General features: G+C 36.6%; 1 protein-coding gene across 5 annotated transcripts in view; it reads right to left on the bottom strand.

The window, feature by feature from the left end:
* Window positions 1–23,216, bottom strand: part of plch1 (phospholipase C, eta 1) — a 150,075-nt gene that overhangs the window by 30,506 nt on the left and 96,353 nt on the right. For all 5 annotated transcript variants that reach the window (XM_049483588.1, XM_049483589.1, XM_049483585.1 and 2 more), the window contains 6 exons: window positions 20,846–20,939; window positions 14,424–14,627; window positions 14,111–14,231; window positions 10,359–10,530; window positions 6,321–6,428; window positions 3,940–4,101 (listed from right to left, as the gene is read on the bottom strand). In XM_049483588.1, coding sequence (XP_049339545.1) covers window positions 3,940–4,101; window positions 6,321–6,428; window positions 10,359–10,530; window positions 14,111–14,231; window positions 14,424–14,627; window positions 20,846–20,939 — 861 coding nt within the window. The remainder of the gene's footprint in view (window positions 1–3,939; window positions 4,102–6,320; window positions 6,429–10,358; window positions 10,531–14,110; window positions 14,232–14,423; window positions 14,628–20,845; window positions 20,940–23,216) is intronic.

The following is a 23,216-nucleotide window of genomic DNA, read 5'->3' as shown; positions in this document are numbered from 1 at the left end:
ATAGATAGAAAGAGAGAGCAAAAAAGAGTTTTAGAGAGAGAGCAAAAGGGCGGTAGAGAGGAAAAGAGGGAGCGAAAGAGAGAATAAAAGAGGGAGAGAGAGGGAGAAGGATGAGAGTGAAACTGAAATTGTGAAAGAAAGAGTGCGAGGGAGGGAGAGAGAGTGAGGAACATAAAGAGAGAGAGAGAGAGTGAAAGAAAGAGCAAGAGAGAGTGAAAGGGAGAGAGGTAGAGAGAGAAAGCAAGAGAGTGAGGGAAAGAGTAAGGGAGAGAAAGGGAGAAATAGAAAGAAAGAATGAGAGTGTGTGTGTGTGTGAGAAAGAGAGAGAGAGAGAAAGAGAGAGAGGGAGAGAAATAAAGAAAGAGTAAGATAGATAGAAAGAGAGAGCAAAAAAGAGTTTTAGAGAGAGAGCAAAAGGGCGGTAGAGAGGAAAAGAGGGAGCGAAAGAGAGGATAAAAGAGGGAGAGAGAGGGAGAAGGATGAGAGTGAAACAGAAATTGTGAAAGAAAGAGTGCGAGGGAGGGAGAGAGAGTGAGGAACATAAAGAGAGAGAGAGAGTGAAAGAAAGAGCGAGAGAGAGTGAAAGGGAGAGAGGTAGAGAGAGAAAGCAAGAGAGTCAGGGAAAGAGTAAGGGAGAGAAAGGGAGAAATAGAAAGAAAGAATGAGAGTGTGTGTGTGTGAGAGAGAGAGAGAAAGAGAGAGAGAGATAGAGAGAGAGGAAAAGAGAGCTTTAGAGAGGGAAAAAGAGAACGAGAGAGGGTGAAAGATGAAGAGAGAAAGAGAGAGAGTGAGAGGAAGATAGATAGAGAGATAGAGAGCAAAATAGATCTAGAAAGGGAGAGAGAATGAATGAGAGCGAAAGAAAGAATTAAAGAGTAGGTGCATAATGACATATTACTGTATTAAATCCACAGGCAGTCTCAAAAATGGCTTAAACTGATTTACATCAGCAGTAAGTGTAAATCTGCAGATAATGAATGTTTACTATATGAACAAACGTACAGTATATGAACATCTGCTCATTCATTGTTGAATGTTTTTTTCTAATGGTGTTGTTGGAGTAACTGTCTCTACTGTCAAGGAAAGGATTTCTGCTAGATTTATATAGAGCTTGCTGTAAGAATTTGATTGCATTTAGCGACAAGAGCGACACTCCAGCCCACCCTCAACTCATCCCAAAAGTATTGCATAGGGATTAATCATTCTAGAGAACACAGCTTTACAGCTTAAAACCCACACCTGATATATTATAGGTAAATAATAGATGTATATGTCTTAAAAGGATTAATTACTTTGACAAAATATTTTTTTTACCAATGTAATTATGCATGTAATGTTTAATTTCTAACTTTGTTACACTTTAAGCTAAATTTAAATTCTTCATGAGACATTTCAGTAATAATACAGTAATAATAACAACATCTGATTGGTTCCTTGCATTGATGTGCTTTTATATATATAAAAGATTTGTTTATAAAACTTGAAAACCATCCTGTATCTATTTCTTTATTCCTTGTCACATGACCTGTGACTGATGTGTTGTTAAGATAAGTTAATGCAGATGAGCTCATGGATATTAAACAATGTGAAAATTAGAAATCAGACTGATTTCTGGCAGTGTACACGTGATTTAATATGCATACGAAGACAGATGCCCAGATGAGGCAAAACAGTGAGACACATTATACATTACAGGCAACACACACACACGCAGATACACACACGCATGCACCATGAGGAGAAGTAGATTAGATAACACACACGCTACAGGAAGAGAAACACCCTGAGCGCATTCCAGATGCCTCATTAAAATGGATGTTTTGGGAGTGCCAGGTCTAATAATAGGAAAAAGAGAGAGAGGAGGCAGGAGCGAAATATAAAGTATAAAATATGAAACAGCGGCACTGCTGCAGTGATTTTGCAGTGTGTGTGTGTGTCTGTGTGCAGTGTGTGATGCTCTCCATAAGCCTGCAGTGTGCCCCCTCACATGCTTTGGCTGGGTGTGAACTACACCACACTCTTAAGAGGAAGTCATTTAAGGTTTTACTATATACAGAACCATCACAACTCAAAGAAGAACCTAAACAACAGCGCATATTTTTAAGAACCTTAAAAATAAGTCAAGCAATCCTTATGAGAATCAGCAGACCACAGCCTGTCATGGTGGCTTGCCTAAATGTTTGTTGAAACCCCTTTTAATAAATGCATTCTACTACTTTAGGTTGCACCTATTGCAAATGCTGTTTATCTGTTTATCTGTTTATCGTAAGCAGATAAAAACACAATATTTCTATTGACACAATGCCTGATGCCAGGAATGAGCTAGAGGGTTATAAGTCCACCAGAAATTGAGCTGTGGAGCAGTGGAACTGTTGTCTGGAATGATAAAGCTCCATCCAATCTTTTTGGGATGAGTTGGGGATGAGGTGGGGTGGTGATCATCCAACATTCTGACCTCACTAACGCTGTTGTCACAGAATGCCAGAATCAAATCCTCACAGCAAAGCTCCAAAATCTGGTAGAAATCCTGTCCTGGACAGTAGATACAGTTACTCCAACAAAAGTAGGATATTGTAACTGTATTTAGTAGGGCTGCAACTAGGGCTAAACAATTAATCATTTTTAATTGAAATCATGATTTGAATGGACATGATTATTCAATCGCAAGAGCTGTGATTTGAATTAGCCAATAGCCTGCAAGTATGTGTCTGTGAAGACGCAGCCTGCTCTTCCGGATATGTGTGACATCGTTGTGGCACGTGCTACATGACGTCACTGCATTTGTAGTCCATAGACTGCTGGATTGTAGTTTTTGGGCTCATAGTGTTTTAGTATTTATTTATATATTTTTTTTGTTCCTTGAAACTGACAATTGCATTTAATCTGAGAAACCTCAGAATATTTTATGTGAAAAGAAGTTTATAATCATATTTGATAGATATGTTAACCACTAATACAGGTTTAGGGTTTAATATATTAAAAAATAATCACAATTTAAATTGCAATATTCTGTAAAAAAAAAAATTGCAATTAAATATTTTGCCCAAATCATGCAGCCTATCTACATGATTATGATTATTTGATAGTTGGCTAATTTGTCGAATACTTTTCCGAACAGTTGATTAATCAATTATTATTTTTGCCAATGCGGGTTGAAAGTGGGATTCAAATGCCTTTTAAATGGCCAGTAGATATGTAAGCATGAAATATGCTGATAATTAATGACAATATACTTTATATGATGGAGACGAGTGTAAACTGAGTGAGCAGCCCTTTCAAATGAACAATTTAACAATAAGTCAACAACAAAGATAGTAAAAGTATTCATTACTCAGGTAGAAGTATAGATACTAGAGTTTAAAATACTTCTGTAGAAGGTAATGTATCAAGTCAAACGTTTTACTCAAGTAAAAGTGTAAAAGTACTGGTTTCAAAACTACTTAAAGTATAAAAGTAAAAGTAATGTAAGGGGCAAAACCCTCTATCTGGATGGAGATAGTGGAGTTTTTTTTCTTTTTTTAAACGATAAGAAGCCGGTATGAAAACAAGCTGAAATGAGATGGAAGTAAAGAGACTATTTGAGATTGAGATATTTGTGTGAAAAAGTAAGGTTTCAATGTATTTGTACTTTGTTAGTTGATACCTCTGGCCAACACTGAAATTTGGAGTTGACTTATTTTAATCAATATTGTCAATCATGTTGACTAACAGTTGCAATCCTAGTATTTAATAGAGCAAGTGTGTAAGTGTAATTAGGTACTTAAATTGGAGATATTGGTTGATAGATGGTTATATCTGTTATCTGTCCTGTAGAGTCTTCATACTAAATATGATTAGGTAGCCCTCTAATCCTCCACAGTGTATGGGGTTTTAATAGAATAGATATTTATATTAGTTTATGCAGTATGGCGCATGTTTGCTCGTAGAACAATGTGTTACCTTGCGCAGGTTTTTGTGCAGGCCCTCATGTGTAGCTCGGAGCAGGGCTCGTATTGAGAAGCTGTCCGTATCTTCTTTATCACCGATCTGAGACTCCTTCAGCAGAGAGTCCAGCTTCTTCCTGATCTGAGTTTCAACCATGTGCTGTGTGGGACCGTTAGACTGTGCGAGAAACAACAAAACAGAGCAATTACAAACCACAAAACTGCTTACACAGTTAATAACACTTTCACCCCACCTCATTCTAAAGAATAAATTAAAGTATTCCAAAATCTGTGTCTGTTATCTGTGTGAAGATATCCCAAAAGAACTGATTTAAAAGAATTAATTCATTCACAAGTTGGAGATCACTAATCAGGTGAAGTGTAAGGGGTTCTAATTGATTATTCGAGTGTAAGGAGTTCTAATTGATTATTCGTGTGGACTGTTAAATGTTAATCACCGGTTATGAACGGATATTACGTCAGGCAGGTTGAAATTGCAATTAACGCAATCAACTCTAATTAAAGAGGCGACTCCTCAAAGTGAAAAACAAGGGTTTAAACCTGTCTCGGGTGACATCCAGTGCAGAAGAAGACGGAAGCAGTTTGATTAGAGCACTTAAAGTCAAAATGTGGTTAATTCCTCTCATAACTACATCATTTACATATTAGCTTCCAATTTCAAATATTTAGTTGCTACTGAATGATTATGTACAATATTAAAGCAGCAGTCCCAAAGATGTTTCTTTTAAATTGAAAGCAGTAGTTGAGCTTGAGTAGTGAGGGGACCATCTAATCAAATTAATTGTGTCAGTTTACTGGCATGACCATTCCAAAACATCTATACAAAAGATTTAGAACACCCAGTAGTAGTGCTGTATGACTCAGACAAGCTGCATTTGAGTCATCTTAGCAATAAGTGTATTACTGCACTTCACCGTTTAGACCTCTAATTCTTCTCTTCACTGCTGAAACTGAGACTTATTCCAGTGTTAAGCTGATGTAAAAGTGCTGTTGCCATGTGGTTCAGCCAGACGTTTTCCTGCAGCAGTTTTCTCCAGTTTCCAACAGTCTTTTGAAGGTGTAGGAAACAGTAGTCACTGCTCTATGGCTTCATCTGTAATTTCTCTAACGACAAGACTTTTAATAGTTACTTTTAAGAGTTCTCTGTGTTTCTGGGTCTTTTTCTAGTGATGATGATGAAAGTGTGAACGTGCTGTGTGTAAGTGTGTAAACGTTGCGGTAGAGTGAACAATCTGTTCCATCACTGCTTTACTACAGATAAAGACATTGTAAATTAACATTTTTTTTATCCATTTACAAAGCTCAGTTTATTTCCATTGCTACTTACCAGCAGTTAGTTGTTAATCAAAGATACAATATTCTATATACTACTACGTTTTTAAATTCTAATATATATATAAATGTTAATTAAATTAAATTAGTTCAATGCATTTTGTATCATTTCCGGTTATTGACTGGACCTGAAGAGCTTAAATGGCAAAAATAAAGGGGAAAAACTAGGGGAGTTCTAAAACTTTTGGCCGGCAGTACATTTTTAATGTAATATATGTACTCTAAACACAGAGGGGTGTGGTTTGTTGGATATAATTGATAATCTCTACATTTTATTTTTTAAGTATTTTATAAATACATAAAATTAACAAAACAATATCTTCAAAAACAGAATTTTATGCTCTATGCAGTTACACATTCTCACCAGAGAGGTCTCCAAATCCCCAAACTTACAGACTGTCACTAAATATATTATTTTCTTAAGATTATTATTTTAAGATGATAAAATACATGTATTTTAATAATATGCCTATTGGTCAAATAGTCAAATTCATTTTTCACACAAATTGATAATAGTAATTTTGAATACTGGACAAACCCACAAACAAAACACAAACAAAAACAAAAGATACTGCTTTAATGTAGAACTGCATTTTATTTAAATGAAACTGGCAGTAACTGGCAGATGTTGATAAGTATGCCTGTTTGACTGAAGCATCTATAGCCCTCATGACTAAATACTTTCATTATTGCCCACGTGTGGATTATTTACCATCTAAACACAGCTGTTTAATGCAGTGCAGGGTTTAATCTGGAGGAGAGGGCTTTCAGACGTGGGGTTTATCCAGTGATAGTGTTATTGTGTGCTGAAACGTGGTGTGTTCTTTAACACACAAAGGGCCACACTGAGAGATTCCGCACTGATTGATGGAGCTTCTGCTGGAAACGGTCAGGATCTGCCCACAGGCAGCCCAAACAAAAAGTGCATGAGAGTCCATCAAAAGTGGACGAGTGGAGAGAGTGAGACGCGAAAGGGAGAGTGTGAACAATGAAATGAAAGAACAGAGAAATGTGTGTGTGTGTGTTTCCTGTGGAAGGCCTTACTGTGCTGTTCTTCAGTTTGAAGTCATCTTCGATCTCATCTGCACTGTCATCGTCTGACACCTCCCCTTCTTCAGCGTCCGCAGAGAGATACGGAGGCAGGCGCTTACCCTGCAGAGAAAGAGAGGGAGAGAAGAAGAGAAAGAGAGATGATGTAATGGAACTTAGATAACAATGCAATTGAAATATTTGGACTGAATTATATTATAATGTTGTTATCAATTTCCAAACAATAAAAGATCCAAAAGGTGATAAAAGTGTAACATTCTGTGTTGAAAGCTGTACATTTTATCTGTATTTGTTTTGCTATTTATTAAGTATTGAGGTTATTTATTGTATTATGATTTATGTTTTGTTTACAGTTTACATGCACACAATAAATATTGAAAATTTTGTTATTATTTTATTATTTTTGTTATATTATTTTAATTTAATACAAATACTTGGTAAGTTACTGTTGTTTACATAATCAACAAAATGTTACTTATCTTACTGAACGTTTACTGAAACTGTTATTCTAAATAGAACTTTTAAAACATTGATATTTTTTGCAGTAGTTTATTGTGAAAATTAATTGTATTGATAGTATTTTTCTGTTATGTCATTTCCCTAAAAATATTACTATCACAAATATAAGTATTTGGAAGTATTCTGATATTATTTTAGGGCCATATTGGCTACCCATGCAGCTTGTCTAGTCCATGTAGAGAGGCATTGTCAATTGAAAAGGACTCTCTGGAGCAAGTAATATATCTATAGTATTAGGTGTTGCTCTATGTCATTTACGGATTTGACACCATTGCAGTCTTTGGAGATTGCAGTCCACAGATTGCTGTGGAGTTAAAATCAGTTGTCATCATGATCTGCATGCATGTAGTCCTGTATCGTGCAGCCGTCTGTCAATGGTGCTGGCACTAACAGAATTAGCCATGGAGGGCATCACTGTGAATTTTATTGCACATAGTGATAAGGTCATTAGCAAGGTCAGGATGTTAGACAAGTGGAGGGTTATTTTATTTAGTTTATTGCTCAGTAAAGCTCCCATTTCCATTGGGTTTGAGTAAACTCGTCTGGCAGAGTGAGGCACTGTCCCACAGGGCAGACACTGCTCACTTCCCACCTGTTGATTAGCAGACTCTCACCAGACACTTCACACTCACTTCACACACTCACTCATTGAGGGCTGCTAATTAACTTCACCCCGCACACAGCACACACACACACCTGTGTGAGCAGCAACAGCCTCTTTACAGTCAGAGGAAATGTTTTCGTCTATGAAGCCCAGGGAGGGCACCAGTGCTCTTTAATACCCCTCATAAGGCTAGCACACCCATGTCTCTCCTTCTGTCCACCTCTCTCAGTGATTCTTTCGTTCTTTCTTTCTCTGTCTTTCAGGTTTCAGTTTGCTCTTTGTGAAGGACGAGGTGATTAAGAAGGAAAAAAAATCGATACTGAGCTTTTCAACTCTGAAAGGATAAATCTCATTTGAAGAGGCACTGAACCATTGTGGCTTTCTTTGTTGTGAGTGAGTAAATGTGATTACACTTTATTCTTTATTACACTCACTTAAAAAAAAGGTTGCAACCTGTAGGAATCAATCTACAGCAACAAATCTTGGTGGGTAGATTTGACAGAATGACACATGCGAATAATTCGTCCAGTTGCTTGTGCTTTCCATTCTGTTGGTAGCATTCTCTGATGTGAAGTAATGATTTCCACTGAAAATGGTTTAAGTGAAATTTAAGTAGTTTGCGAAGAGTTTGAGAGAGTTTTGGATTATAAGGCTTGGTGTTAGCGTTAGGGCTAACTCCAACCCTAACCATAGCATGCTGTTGATGGCAGCAGATAGAAGAAGGCATGTACAGAGTGACCCAACAGACACAATTGTGGAGATTCAACAAGCAGTGATGCCCTCCATGAGTCATTTGGTTAGTGCCAACACCATTGGCAGACGACTGCACAATGTAGGACCACATGCATGCAGACCATTATGACACCTGCTTTTAAAACCACACCAATGTCTCCAAAGACTGCAATGGTATTGTGCCAGACTGTCATAGAGTGACTCATAATGACTTGTCACATGTTGTTGCACGTCCAGGCCATTAGCATTCTCCTATTAGGAACCTCTACAGCTCTGTCATTCTGTATTATACATTTCGACCCACAACGCACTACTTCTGTATGTGTACCTCTCAATAAATATTGCCCATTTCAGTCTAAATGTTTAATCATTTATCATTTCTTAGAAACTTCAATTTCCTTATAAATATCACCTCAAGCTGACATGCTCTGAGTCAGAGTATGGCAGTACTATGAATGTGTTTGCTCATTCCATTGAGCTGCGAATGTTAAAATATTAAAGATGGCCCAGGCCGTGTACTCAGTGGGAGGCAGGTTTATTAAAAGTGAAAGTGCAGTGCCCTGCAGCAGGAAGGGGTTTGACGGGGTCTATAATTGGAAGTAGGGGGCCGTCTTTGTTTCAGGAGGCAGGCATTCCCGGATCCTCATTTGTGAGGGTCCCACAGTGAGCCCGGCTGGCGCTGCCATCTGCCCTAACCTACTTTAACCATCGCCCAGAACCCTGTTGTTTAGGGTGACGTGCAAAACCTGCACTGCCCTGTTTGTGTCAACACCTCGCTGACATTCCACCAGTGTGGACAGTGACGCTCAGATCCAGAGCGCATGGTGCTAATGCTAACCTCATACAGTGGCTTGTTAATTATATGATGAGCTGGGACAGTGGGTCACCACCACTGGCACTGGAAGAAATGGTTTTCACTCCCTTGGACACCAACAAATGCTCAAATGCTCATTTTATTTCATTACACTGTGTGTTGGACAGTTTTTTCTATCATTAAAAGCACTTTTTTGACACTTAGTTTTAAGTTATTTCTTTAGTTTTTGCAAAGAAGCAGGATAAACAGCCTTCTATGTACTATGGTAAGCCAAATACGGTAAGATCAATAAGCAATGGCTGCTCAATCCATAAGCTCTTGGTCTGCTAGCTTTAAGGCCTTGTTTTTGCTTTCTCTCTATTTTATATCATCACTGTGATATCTAACGTAATTACTGAACATCATATTTTACATCTATATGCTACCGCCCTGCCAAAAACTATGCAAAACCTTGAAAAAGACAACAAATGTATTTTTTCCACATTTATTTAGTGATCTTTTATAGAAGTATCTATCCATCCATCCATTCATCCATCCATCCATTCCTTGGTATATTCATAAAACATTTAGACTATAGGAAATCTACAGTATATTCTAAGTAATCTGAAGAAAATGTGGTGGGATGTTTTATCACTGAAACACAGTAATGGTGTTCACGGTGACAGGCTGCTGCCAGCATGTTCTGACAATAATTGATATAAGGAAAAGGAATAGAATAAAGGGAATAGCATTAGTTCTGTACACATATACATACAGTATGGACTAAGAGATTAGAATTGCCAATGTCCACATACAGTACTGCACAGAAGTATGTGTGGTGCTAGTTATCTGCACAGTATGAGTTTATTTGTTTAAACAAGGATACACAGTGTTTGTCACAGATGGCAGGGAGACTGGACATTAATGCAAGCTATTTAGTGTATAAACTCAAAACAAACCAATGAACAAAAACACAGGTAGTCAAAACGGTATAGATCAAACTGAACTGCAGATCGAACATATAAGCACATCTGTGAAGGTTTGGGTAAGAAACTTACAGTGGGAGTCACTACAGAAACACTACATATACAGGGCTACATGTACACAGGAACAGACAAGGAACACCCGGGAAACTTAACGAGGAGGCTGGGTAACAAATGACTAACTAACATATCCTCCCTCACCTTCTCTAACTACTGATGACTGGCTTTATATTATTTGAATTTAGGGTTAAAAGTAACACATTTACTGCTGAGATACATTATCTACAGAACTGTATGTGTACTATACATTAAATAAAGAATGGACAAAACATTAAGAGTTGAACGAACAGGCTGAGTATGTGTTATTATTAATGTGTTAAAATGGTATGTTTTTTTTTTACCTTCAGTAAGATCTTGCCCTTCAGACCGTTGGGACTGGGCAGTTGTTTGGAATCTCTGTGGAGGAGTTCTCCCACATCCAGCTTATCCTTAAAGATCTCCTTCAGATGCTGAGCAATCTTCTTCTGCTGCTGGATACTGCAGTGGTTCTCTATGGACAGGATGACTGGGTATCTGAAAGAGGGTGAGAGAGCGAAAGAGAGAGAGAGAGAAAGAGAGAGATTAATACAGTTTAATACAGATTAATAACTGTTATATACAGCAGGTACACTCTCTATCATCCTCTTTGCCCAGGTTTTATCACATATTTTGTTTAACTGAATTAAATAAAAGCAAAGTCTATAGTAATTAATGTATCTTTAGAAACGTGTTGCCTTTTTTTGAACACAGGAATTTATGTTCCTGGTACTGTTAGATAGCCTGCAAATTCTGCTTGATAAAATAGAGTACCAGTCAAAAGTTTGGACACACTTTTTCATTCAATGTTTCTATTATTTTTTCCTGATGAGAGCCAGTTTCATCATAATGTTTTTGATGGTCTTTGCGACTAAACTTGAGGATACTTTTAGTTTTAGATTTTTTTTTCTCATTCTCTGACCTTCATTTCTAAAGGTATATTTTTCTGTACTTAGTTGAGTAGTTCTGGCTATAATATGGATCTCAAACACATTAAAATAAAAAAAAAGTACGTTAGTAAGTAATTAACTCTTGATAAGTTCAGCTGTTAAAGCCATTCCAGGTGATTCTACCTCATAAATCTGTCTGAAAAAAAGCAGCCAAGATGAGCGTTTATATAAGGTTTATATTTTAAAAAAATTGAGTTTTTAAACAAAACATTTTTTACTATTGCTCAAACAAAATGTTAAATACTGTATTTCATGGCTTTTTTTTCTTACATTACTAATCTTTATGTTACATTACTAATCCATCAGCTAGCTTTGACAGTCATGTGGCTCTACTATGCCAGACTTATCAAAGTGCTAGACTGAAATAAAATATTTTTTAAATTTTATTCTTAAATTGTGTTTGTTAAAAAATGTAGTATAAGTATATTGGAAATATTTTTTACTTTCAACAGGAAAAAAGAATAACACTTTTGGCCGATGGCTACAACACATTACACTTACAAGAGCTCCATTTTTAACAGGATGAGCACACTTCAGTCTGAAAGGTCATTTCACACCACAGGTTTGAAGTAACATGCATCAGAAATGCCCCAGAGGAACGCACAGAGAAACCAGAACTTTTCATTTAAAACTAAAGTGATATTTCATTCTGTATTTGAAAAGGAATAAATGTGTTTAGGCGGGATCTTAATGTCAGGCCTGTCAGAGAGCTGGGAAAGCCCTGTGGGTGATAAACTCCAGAGACAGATCAAGTTGACAGTGGACAGAGTGGGAAAGATGGAAGTTTCTTAAGAGTAAATCTGTACGTGTTTTTTTTTTTATATTTCACAGCAGGGCTGAATGATATTGAAAAAAAAAATCTGACATTGCAATATTTTTTCTATGATATATACTGCAATAAAAAAAGAAAAAAGGAATTCTCACCAGATTTCTGCAGACATCAGTAAACAAAACAACAGGTTTTCAACATATATTCATAATGCCCTCTGTGTATCAGAGGTTAGATTAAAATGAACATTATGCTGGTAGAAGTATTTTCTTTAGAGAAATTACATGTGATATCAGAGAGTGGTGAATACTGTTTCCTACACCTTTAAAAGACTCTAACACTTTTGTACAGTAGTGTATTTTATTATATATAGATGTGTGTATATTACAAAATTAATACATATTATAGTAGCAATTCTAAGCTTAACTCCAAATCTAAATTTAACCTTAGTGACCTAAGCTTTTAATATAAGTGTAAAGGACAAAAAGTTATTTTATAATGTGTAGAACAATCATAATGAATGAACCAATAGAAACCCTCTACCGGTCCACCACAATATGGAAATCAATAAAATTATTGTTACATTAAAATACATTATAACACATGAAATACTGCACAATTTCACAATTTTTGGATGACCAGTATGACAGTATATCTATGCACTAAAAAAAACCCATGCACTGAAAAAAAAATGGTGTGATTGAGTCAATGAAGACGTGCAAGCAAGTGACTCAATCCAACAGACATGATGGCATGTGAGTGAGTGAGAAAGAGAGAGAAAAGAGAAAGAGAGAAAGTGTGTGTGTGTGTGTGTGTTGGGGGAGGGGGTGGGGTGTCATGGGGAAAGACGTGCGTAATTTGCATGTGATGCGCATGTGAAAGGTTCGTCAGTGCCATTATGTCGAGCTATTAGCAGAAGCAGGTGGCTGTCTAATGATAAACTATCAACAAGAAACAGACAGGTAGCTGTATTTGGCAGCTGACGGAGAGCTGGCCTCGTGCCAAGCCTCAGCTCCGTCACATCTCATCAATTATTACTGCTTTCAGCTTCACCAAATAATACACAACAAGCTCCTCCAGCTAATTCCACACCAGCCCCTCGTCACCCCCGTTCCTCCATTACACCTTAACCTGTGGCGGCAACAGCGATAATGACTGCATTTAAACGAGACCTGAATAAATTATGCTGCTCCTAAAATTGGAAATTCAAATGAGAAATTTTCACAACATCTCCTCGAAGTCCTCTGAATTGTATCAGCAAGACATTTCCGATGTCAGAAGCTAAGAAAAAGCTAATGTGTGAATCTGGTAGCAGACACCTTAAAACCTTAAAAGAACACGCTCTACACATGCATTTCTGGACAAGCTGAGAGATACCGAACTGTCACTGAATGTAAAAGAAGCATGTTGTCTGAGGTGGTAGAGAGGTCGTATTTTTCTTCAGGGTGTAAAGGGAAACCAATACTATCATTACAGAGTCTTGCTTGCATACTGCAATGTCTGAAGTAGGTAAATGAGAAATTCTTTACACCAGCTAATGTGGCACATACCACACAATAACCTTTATAGTTAGAGGTCATAAACAATACAGCTCTGAATAAAAATAAGATACCACTTTAAAATGATGAGTTTCTTTGATTTTACCAAATTGAAAACCTCTGGAATATAATCAAGAGGAAGATGGATGATCACAAGCCATCAAACCAAGCTGAACTGCTTGAATTTTTGCACCAGGAGTGAAATAAAGTTATCCAAAAGCAGTGTGTAAGAGTGGTGGAGGAGAACATGACTACATGCATGAAACTAGGTTTATTCCACCAAATATTAATTTCTGAACTTGTTTTCTTTGCATTATTTAAGGTCTGAAAGCTTTGCATCTTTTTTTTTTTGTTATTTCAGCCATTTCTCATTTTCTGTAAATATATCTCTAAATGACAATATTTTTATTTGGAATTTGGGAGAAATGTTGTCTGTAGTTTATAGAATAAAACAACAAAGTTCATTTTACTCAAACATATACCTATAAATAGCAAAATCAGAGAAACTGATTCAGAAACTGAAGGGGTCTCTTAATTTTTTCCAGAGCTGTGTGTTTTACAGCAAAATCAACAGCTGAGTAAAGAACTCCTGTTATATAATTGAGTTACAGTTTTCATTAGGTAGAAATGAAAGCTAATGCTTACATTTGTTTTAGCAGCGCACACACACACACACACACACACACATAGAAGGCATTTTGTCTTTGCAGAATCAACAAGGCTGATATAGAGAAATTAATTTGCAACTAATGACTCATTTGATTCACTTGGAAGATAAATCATGTTCCCGCTGATTGACTCGTAATCATGTTAGTACGTACTCGTTGTTGACGAAGGCGTATTTGTTGATGGTCTCGATGACAGACTTGAAGGTGATTTTGGAGGTGAGTGTGTATCCATGCTGGACCATGGGTTCACCATCTGGACCATCCCAGCAGTCCACTGTGTACAAACACAAACACACACACAGAAACAGAAACAAATCACTGATATTTAAAAACTCAAAGCTTGCCAAGGGCTGTTGTGACTCATCATTTGATCTGTGAAGTTTCACAGCTAGCACTAGCATATTAGCATAAGCGAACTCTTTGAAATGTAAATGTTACGTAACTTTAAAAGACCGGGTTTCCGTACCTTCAACGCAGCGGCAGCCTGCCTGCAGGACCCAGGCGTACATGTCGGTTTTGGAGTGGGACAGGAGCTGATCTCCAGTCAGGTAAGTGTTGTGAGAGGAGGCGACGAAGTAATTACACAGAGGCTGATCCATGTCCTGATTAACCTCGTTATGCTGAGGGTTAAAGACGTCACACGCAGGACTCCGCATGAAATTAGTGAAACCTGGAGAACAGAAGAGAAAGAGATGAGAAAAGAAGACAAGAGAAGAAAAGAGATGCAAGGACAGGTGGAGAGAAGAGAAGATACAAGGCAAGAAGGCAAAAGTTTAAAAGATGTAAAAAGATGATATGAGGAGATAAGAGAAGAGACATGACAAGAAGAGATGAGAAAGAAAAGAGATGAGAGAAAAAGAAAAGAGACAAGAAGTGACAGAAGAGGAGATTAGTGTAGAGAAGAGACAAAATGAGGAAAAAAAACACAGAAAAAGAAGGCAAGAGAAGAGAAGGCATGGGACAAGATCAAGAAATCAAGAAAAAGACAAAGACAGGAGAAGATAAGACAAGAAAAAAAAAACGATGAGGAGAATAGAAACAGAGAAGAAACAAGAACATAAGAGGTAAGAAAAGATAAGATAAAAAACAAGACATCAAGACAAGATAAAATAAGACAAGAATAAACAAAACAAGAAAAGAAAAGTAGAGAAAATGAGAAGACGAAAAAAATGATAAGAAGACAAAATGAGGTGAGAGGACAAGAGAAGAGACAAGAAGAGATTAGAAAAGAGACAAAATGAGAAGAGACAAAGCAGGAAAAGAAGATAAAATAAGAAGAGACAAGATGACAAGAGAACAGAAAAGTAAACAAAAGCAGAGATGAGAAAAGAAGAAGACACAAGGCAAGATAAAATGAAATAAGAAGAAAAAAACAAGAAAATGAGAATACAAGAGAAGAGATCAGATGAGGCAAGAAAATAGACATGGGGAGAAGAGACAAAGCAGGAAAAGAAGATAAAATGAGAAGAGACAAGATGACAAGAGAACAGAAGCAAAGAAAAAGGAAGTGATAAAAAAAGACAAGCAGGAAAAAAACAAGAAGAGAAGTGAAATGCAAAGACGAGACAAGAAAAAAGGACATGAGAAGACAAGACAAGAGACAAGACGAGAAGAGAGAAAAAGAAAAGAGAAGAGTGGAGATAGACAATACATAAGAGAAGAGACGAGAAGAGAAGAAAGGAAAAGACCAGGAGAGACAAGACAAAACCAGAAAAGAACAAAACATAAAAGAAAGAAAAGAAAAGAACATCACAACTTTGTTTGGCACCCAAAAAGAAACACAGTCAGTGAATAACATTAGCATAAACCCCCTGTAAGAATTGTGAGCAGATATGATAATCTTTTGATAATCAACTCAAAGCTGTTTAGTCATTTAAATTTGCCCATTGTGGGATTAATAAAGGATTATCTTATCTTATCCACACATACACACACACACACACACACACACACACACATTCACAGCAAGTTCTGCACTCGGCTGAGCAGTGTTTAAAAGTTAGATCACAAAATGCAGTGTGATCTAAAGCAATAGGCCAGACTGAGTGTGTGTGTGTGTGTGTGTGTGTGTGTGTGTGTGTGTGTGTGTGTTTGATTAGGCTGATAGCAGCTGCAGCATTGTGAATGAATTTGCTCCACACACACACACACACACACACACACAATAAGCAGCTAATGTTCCTCTGATCCCGGCAGTGGCAGCCGCTGATGACACACTCTCTGAACTGGCACTGACTGACAGACACGTTTATACACACACACATATAAGCATCTGAACACATGTATTTTCACAGAAAAACAAGAAACACACTTATACTCTAGTCTCTGGTTTCTTATTCTTATTTCTATAAAGAATAACCAGAACTATTTGGTTTGGTTAAAAAGGAATCTGGTTCGTTTGTACCTTTAGTGCGGTTCGATTGAGCAGGTGTGAAAACAGTAATCTCACTTGTGTTCAGATCAAAAGAACCAGATCAAAACCAGCTAGAGGAGGTGGTCTCGGTCCGGTCCCAAACGAACTCTGGAGTGGTTTACTTGTGGTGAGAAAGTGATCTCACCACTGGCTCACCACGACCCAGCTATCAAATACACTTCTCTTATTTGAGCTAAACTGCTGATAAGGCGCAGTTTAATCTGATATATTAGCCAGCTAACGCTAATTACAACAACTATGAACAAACGCTGTCTCTGCTGCTCCATGCTGTTTACGTGCACTGTGAGTGCTCCGTTCACTGCTCGCAGCTGCATGGTTCCGTTTACTATGTGGACATCTGCCTTGCCGCGTCCTATTAAAAATACTGTGAACTGTGAAAAACACGTAGTATATGGAGTCGTGCGGCTGCGAGTAGTGAACTCAGCACAGACCGCATGTGCATTGAGCAGAGACAGTGTTTGTTCATAGCTGTGGTAATTAGTGTTCTGTGTTAAAGCAGCTTCACACCGCACAGATATATATGCGCTGGAACACAGAATCTTCTCGCTATATTTACATTTTTTGTTCCCGCATCAGACAGCTCTTACGAATCAGAGGAGACAATGTGCTTGTGTGGTTTATTGGTGCGCATTTTTGGTGCGTTTAGGTTTGTGCCTGTGTGAAACCAAACCAAACAGAGGAAGAACACTGTCACAGCTTAGCCCAGGTCTGGCTTGTGTTTCTCCCTCACTTTGTCCCTTGTGCTCCTGCCCTCTGTTTACCTGTCATGTGTTTCCCAGCCATGTGCTATTGTTGTGTTTTGGTCCTGTCTCCGCCCTAGCCCCCTGTCATCAGTTATTTGTAACCCCGCCCCCTCTTGATTGATCCTCAGGTGTTTCCAGTTTCCTGTTCCCTCATCGTGTATATAAACCCCTTTGTTTCAAGTCTTCCTTGTCTAGTCTTTTGTTGGTTGGTTTGCTGTCTGTGGTCTTGTCAGGTTTGTTGTGTCTCATGCTGTTTGTTAGATTCCTGTTTTCAAGTTTAGTCTTCTTCTGTTTGTTTTCATTGTAGCTTTGGTTTATCATGTTTGTTTGTTTGTGAGTTATTAGTTTGTTTATTCAATATATATATATATATATATATATATATATATATATATATATATATATATATATATATATATATATATATATATATTCTGCATTTACATCTATTTCTCCTCATATGTAACATAAGACTAGACCAACGAGGAATAGATGTAAATGCAGAATATATATATATTTACATATACAAATAATTAATGACAGGGTGGGGCGAGGGCGGAGACAGGACCAAAACACAACAGTAGCACATGGCTGGGAAACACATGACAGGTAAACAGAGGGCAGGAGCACATGAGAGAGAAACACAAGAGAGGCCAATAGAACGCCCTAAAACAAGTATGCAATATTTGCATATTTATAATAGACAAAATTACTTTTATACGCTATTGATTAAATCATTGTTTTGAGTATTGTGCAGCATAGAACCATCTACAAAATGTTTTCAATGAGATGAGCCCTTTAACCAGGTAAAAAAACCATTAAAAAAAAACCAAAAGGCTCTATTTTATTTTTGTATCTATGATCTATTACAATATCTAAAATTATAAAATGCATTTTCTGTAGAAAACAAATAATAGTTTCCAATAGATAAACACACAATAGGATATTTTTCCTGTCCTATAGTAAGTGGTTATGACCTTCTTTAGGGTGTGGTGACTAGGGTCTTATTGTTATAGTGCTATTGTGCTTAGTGGTTGCTTGTGTTCCCTGTGTGGTTGGTTGGGTGTTGTTTGATTATCTGTACCATAATGACATCATTTGTACTTATGTATATCGTAAATAGGGGACAACATTTTCCAATCCATCCATTCCTATGTGAAAAACCCATAGCTAGATCTATCTATCTTTTCTCAGTCGGCTTTATGAGGTAGTCCACTTGTTACTATGTAATTATATATTTTTGACAGCATCAGTTGTAAAGAGGTAGAGTTGGTAAACAGTGAATAGCTCTGTTTGAGTAATGTTCTAATCCATATTATGGCCAAAACTACTCAACTAAGTGAAGAAAATTTCAAGAACTTTGAAAGTATCCTCAAGTGCAGCAGCAAAGACTATCAAAAATGTTAGGATGAAACTGGCACTCATCAGCACCGTCCCAGGAAAAGAAAGACCAAGAGTTACCTCTGTTGCACAGGATAAATTCCAGCCTCAAAAACCTCAAGTTAACAACTTTTTAGATAAGAGCACCCAAATGTTTTTCACAGTATTATGTGTTTCTTCATAGTCTGCATGACGTCAGTATTAATTTACAATGTAAGAAGTATTTGTGACTTTAGATTCATATAAATGTTCTCTATTACTAAACACACACACACACACACACACAGAGAAGTCAGTAAGTGAATGAAAGGATTATACTGTCTCTGCAGGGGTGGTTAGTGAGACATGATCACAGCAGGGCTTTCTGTGCAGCGCTAACACACTGCAGTCCGAGCCCATCAGTTCCAGCAGCTTTAGCCACCCAGCCGCTACAGCCAGTCACACTCACCACCCTCACCATTCTCCAGAGACAGACCCAGCTTTCATCATCCTCACCCACAGTTCACCCAGGGTCACAGCTTTCCCTTATTCTACTGCACAAATCTGCCATAATCATATAAACATTTAACATTTAGTCAAGGGAAATCACTTTTAGGTGTGTGACAAGAACACTCATCTCACAAGTTAAAATATATGATTAAAAATATTTAATTTGACTGAAACTCACCAAATGCAATAAAAAAAAAAAAACGATCTTTAAACAGCACTTATACATTCCCTGTTTCCTTTTACAGACACACACACACACACACACACTCACTTACGTACACCTAACAGAACAACCTGTTCCGAGTGGTCCTATTCTGAGAGTTGCCGCTGGCTTGTTATAATGTCATTGGCTTCGCCTCTTTAGTTTATGGGCCATTTCCACAACTGTCTGCAACACTGAATACAAATTAATCTAACTTAAAAAGACTTTCACACACACACACACACACACACACAGTGACAGCTCATCCATTTAACGTTAGCTCATCTCTTCAATCCACCATCTATCTATCCACCTGTCTGCTTTTCTATCAATATATTTTACTAGAGGAGAGAACACTCAGCTATTTTATCATTTACAAGCACAGCCTGGGGGAAGCTACAGTATCTTGTTTCATATGGAACCTCATTCAGGCAGTCTGTCTGTCTATCTAACAGTCTGTTTTTCTGTCTCTTTATGAAGCTCATTCGTTATGAAATTTTCTGTAAGCAGATACATTGAAAGTTGTTTTTCTAGAAAATATGGGATATACATTTTTGACCTTATGACTGAGTTTTGCCTAGAATATTAGAACATATTTGATTTAAAGACTTAAAATGCAATTAAATTGATAATGTATATTTCACTCTTTGCACAGAATTGAAGTATTATTAGTAATATTAGTAATGGAGCCTCTACAGAAAATACAGTGTAATATATTTAAAGTACAAATATTGGGATCACCAAATATTATTAGGTGATCTTCAGACAGGAAGGGCTGTGTTCACATTACTTAAAAAAAAAAAAAACCTTGAAAATACACGTCAGTACCAATCAAGGGTTTGGACACACCTAAAATTCAGTGATTTTCTTTTATTATTTAACATTTTCTGATTAGAAATTCTGATTCTGAGTAGATTAATACTAAAGTCATTCAAACTATGAGGAAAAACATATGAAATAATTTTGTAAAAAAAAGTGTTAAACAAACCAGAATAAGATATATATTTTTGATTGTTTTAAGCAGCACCTCTTGCTGGTATTTTCTCAGTCAGTTTTATGAGGTAGAGTCACCTGGAATGTTCAGATTTCAGTTAACAGCTGTGCTGAACTCGTCAAGAGTTAATTACTTGAATTTCTTGTCTCTTAATGTGTTTGAGAGCATCAGTTGTAAAGTTGTGAAGATGTAGAGCTGATATACTGTACTCAGGTAACTCTGATGAACGTATTCTGTGCAACAGAGGTTACTCTTCTTCTTTCATTTTTGGGGCGGACCTAATATCTGTGAGGATTTCATTACATTCAGCAGCAAGATCATTACTAAAGACAGGATATTAGATCACCACTCCTCCCTACCGTCTCCTTAACATCGCAAAGTTATTGGATGGAGCACCATCATTCACAGTTCCACCGCTCCAAAAAAAGGAAAAAAAAGAGAGGGTTTTATTATAATGATAATTAATATCAGTGGTCCATACTGTAATATTCAAAACTCCCATCTTTTAAAAATGAATTTGGACATCTCTACTAAAAAGCCATAAGATATGTATAATATATCAGCTATACTGTATAATGCCGGTTGAAATGAAGCATGAGGGCCATATGACAAATAAAGACTCAAATGTGAGTGACTGACAGCTCACCTTCAATTCCCAGAATTCCTTTCTGCTTGTTCTCTTCAGTTACTTCAAACTTATCGATGATTTCCAGGCAGTACTCAGCCGTCACGTTGGTCATCTGGGGGTTTGGGTGGAGGAGAAAGAGAGAGAAAGAGAGAGAAAGAGAGAGAGAGAGAGAGAGAGAGAGAGAGAGAGAGAGTTAGGGTCAGCAGACATTCAGACAAAAAATGATTCCCAGTTTAATTTATTTCTCCATGTCACAATAAATCCTTTTATCTAGCCAACATAGTGTCCAAAAAATTATTGCAATGTACAATATTATTGTTATTTAATTTGCCATTCTGTCTAATATAATGATAATATAATATTATGATAAAAAAGAATATTCAAATACTGGAAGTACCAGTTAAAAATTTGGACACACCTCTTCTCATTCAATTAATTTATTTTTCCTTTTTAATGTTTTTTACATTATAAATTAAGATGGAACACATAAGGAATCATGTAGTAACTGTGTACTAAAGTGTTAAACAAACCAAAATACTCTGTGAAGCTTTTCAGTGCTCTTATCTGGGGTTAAGCTGTTGACATGTGGTTTTTAAAACTGGTAACTCGTGTAAACATATCCTGTATAACAGAGTGAACTCGTGCTCTTCCTTTCCTAGGGTGGTCCTGATGAGTGCCAGTTTCATCATTCAACATTTCTGATGGCCTTTGCAACTGCACTTGAGGATACTTTTAAAGTTCTTGAAGATTTTCTGATTGACTGATCTTCATTTCTTTTAAATATGTATATTCACTGTATACCAGCTCTACCTCTTCACAACTTTACAACTGATGCTCTCAAACACATTAAGAGACAAGAAATTCAAGTAATTAACTGTTGGTAAGCTCAGCACAGCTGTTAACTGGAAGCCTGAATTTCAGGTGACTCTACCTCATAAAACTGACTGAGAAAATGCTGTCATCTAAGCAGGAGGTACTACTTAGAATAATCTAAAATCTAAAACATATTATGGGTTATTTAACACTTTTTGTTTACTTAATAATAACATTAATTAAGTCTGTTTTATGTCAGATTTCATACTTCCAAACATTACTCACTAGGGGTGGGCAATATTATATCGTATACAATATATCGTGACACATAAATATCATGATATTAAAAATCCATATCGTGATAATAGGGCTGTTCTGTCTTAAAAGTAGTCTATTATTTCTGTGAAGCTTTAAGTGTATTTATTGTATAATTGTTTTAGTTTGCAGTTTAAATGCATGCACTAAATATTCTGCAATATTATTTGCTGCATTATATTATTTTATGCTATATTATTTATTTTGCCACATTATGATTATTCTGTTATACTATTATACTATATTCCTGAAATGAATGAATTATTTTAGTTTTCCCATATCGCCAAGTATATCGTTATCACAAAAATACCCTAAAATATTGTGATATTATTTAAAGCCATATCGCCCACCCCTATTACTCACTTATTTTTTATCTAGGTGAACATTTGTGGGCACATGTACAGTACATTTAAACAGAGATCTTTGAGTTAAATCTACTTATTATAATTTATTATAAACTTACAGCTTATTCTGTTGCCATAGGCATCTTCTTTTCCATTGGCTTCTGTCACAATCTATTTGCATACTGGGTGTGTCCAACAGTTTCTGACTAACACTCACCATCAGTGTGTGGTGATTACCTCCAAGGCTACTTTAGGTAATCTTGCAGATCATATACTGTTATTAACTGTCTGATCTCTATGTTGTTGGCTGTAAGAACAAGCATCATGTGCTATTCTGTTAACTCTAAAGCATTTTCTTTATTTATTTAATTGTCTAAAACTGTATTTTACTTAAATTAAATCAAATAGAAGACTAAATACAAATCTACTTTATTTACCTGATCATAATAATTCAACAATTCAAAGTAAAAACAATTTGCAAAGCAATTGATATAACAAGAAAATAAAAAGCAATGAAATGTACTTACGATTTAGGCATAATAACTAAAAGTTTCTTAGTCTAATTAACTCAAGTTTTCAGTTAAAAGTGTCTTTACTTTAAAATCTTAGGGCATTCAGTTTTCTCACATAATTAAAGTAAATTCTTTTTATCACCAGGCTTTCAGTATAATCCAACAAAAGCAAGATCTAGTCATTTTTTTATAAACTTTATTTCACCCTCTCTTTTGGAATAAGTAGCAGTCCCAACACTTTTGTCGATACACTGTATGAGATCCTGTATGGATTTATGAACTTCTCCAGCTCTGCTTTTCCTCCTAAGAGTCAGTGCAGCTAATGTGTTTGGGAAACCCACATAAGAAGCTCATTAAGAAACCTCCACTGCGCCGCATGCATAATGCATCTCTCAGCGCACACTT

The sequence above is a fragment of the Astyanax mexicanus genome, chromosome 9 (genome assembly GCF_023375975.1).
Source record: "Astyanax mexicanus isolate ESR-SI-001 chromosome 9, AstMex3_surface, whole genome shotgun sequence".
NCBI lineage: Eukaryota > Metazoa > Chordata > Actinopteri > Characiformes > Acestrorhamphidae > Astyanax > Astyanax mexicanus.
Note: the sequence above shows the minus strand (reverse complement) of the source record. Positions and strands in the feature narration are given on the sequence as shown.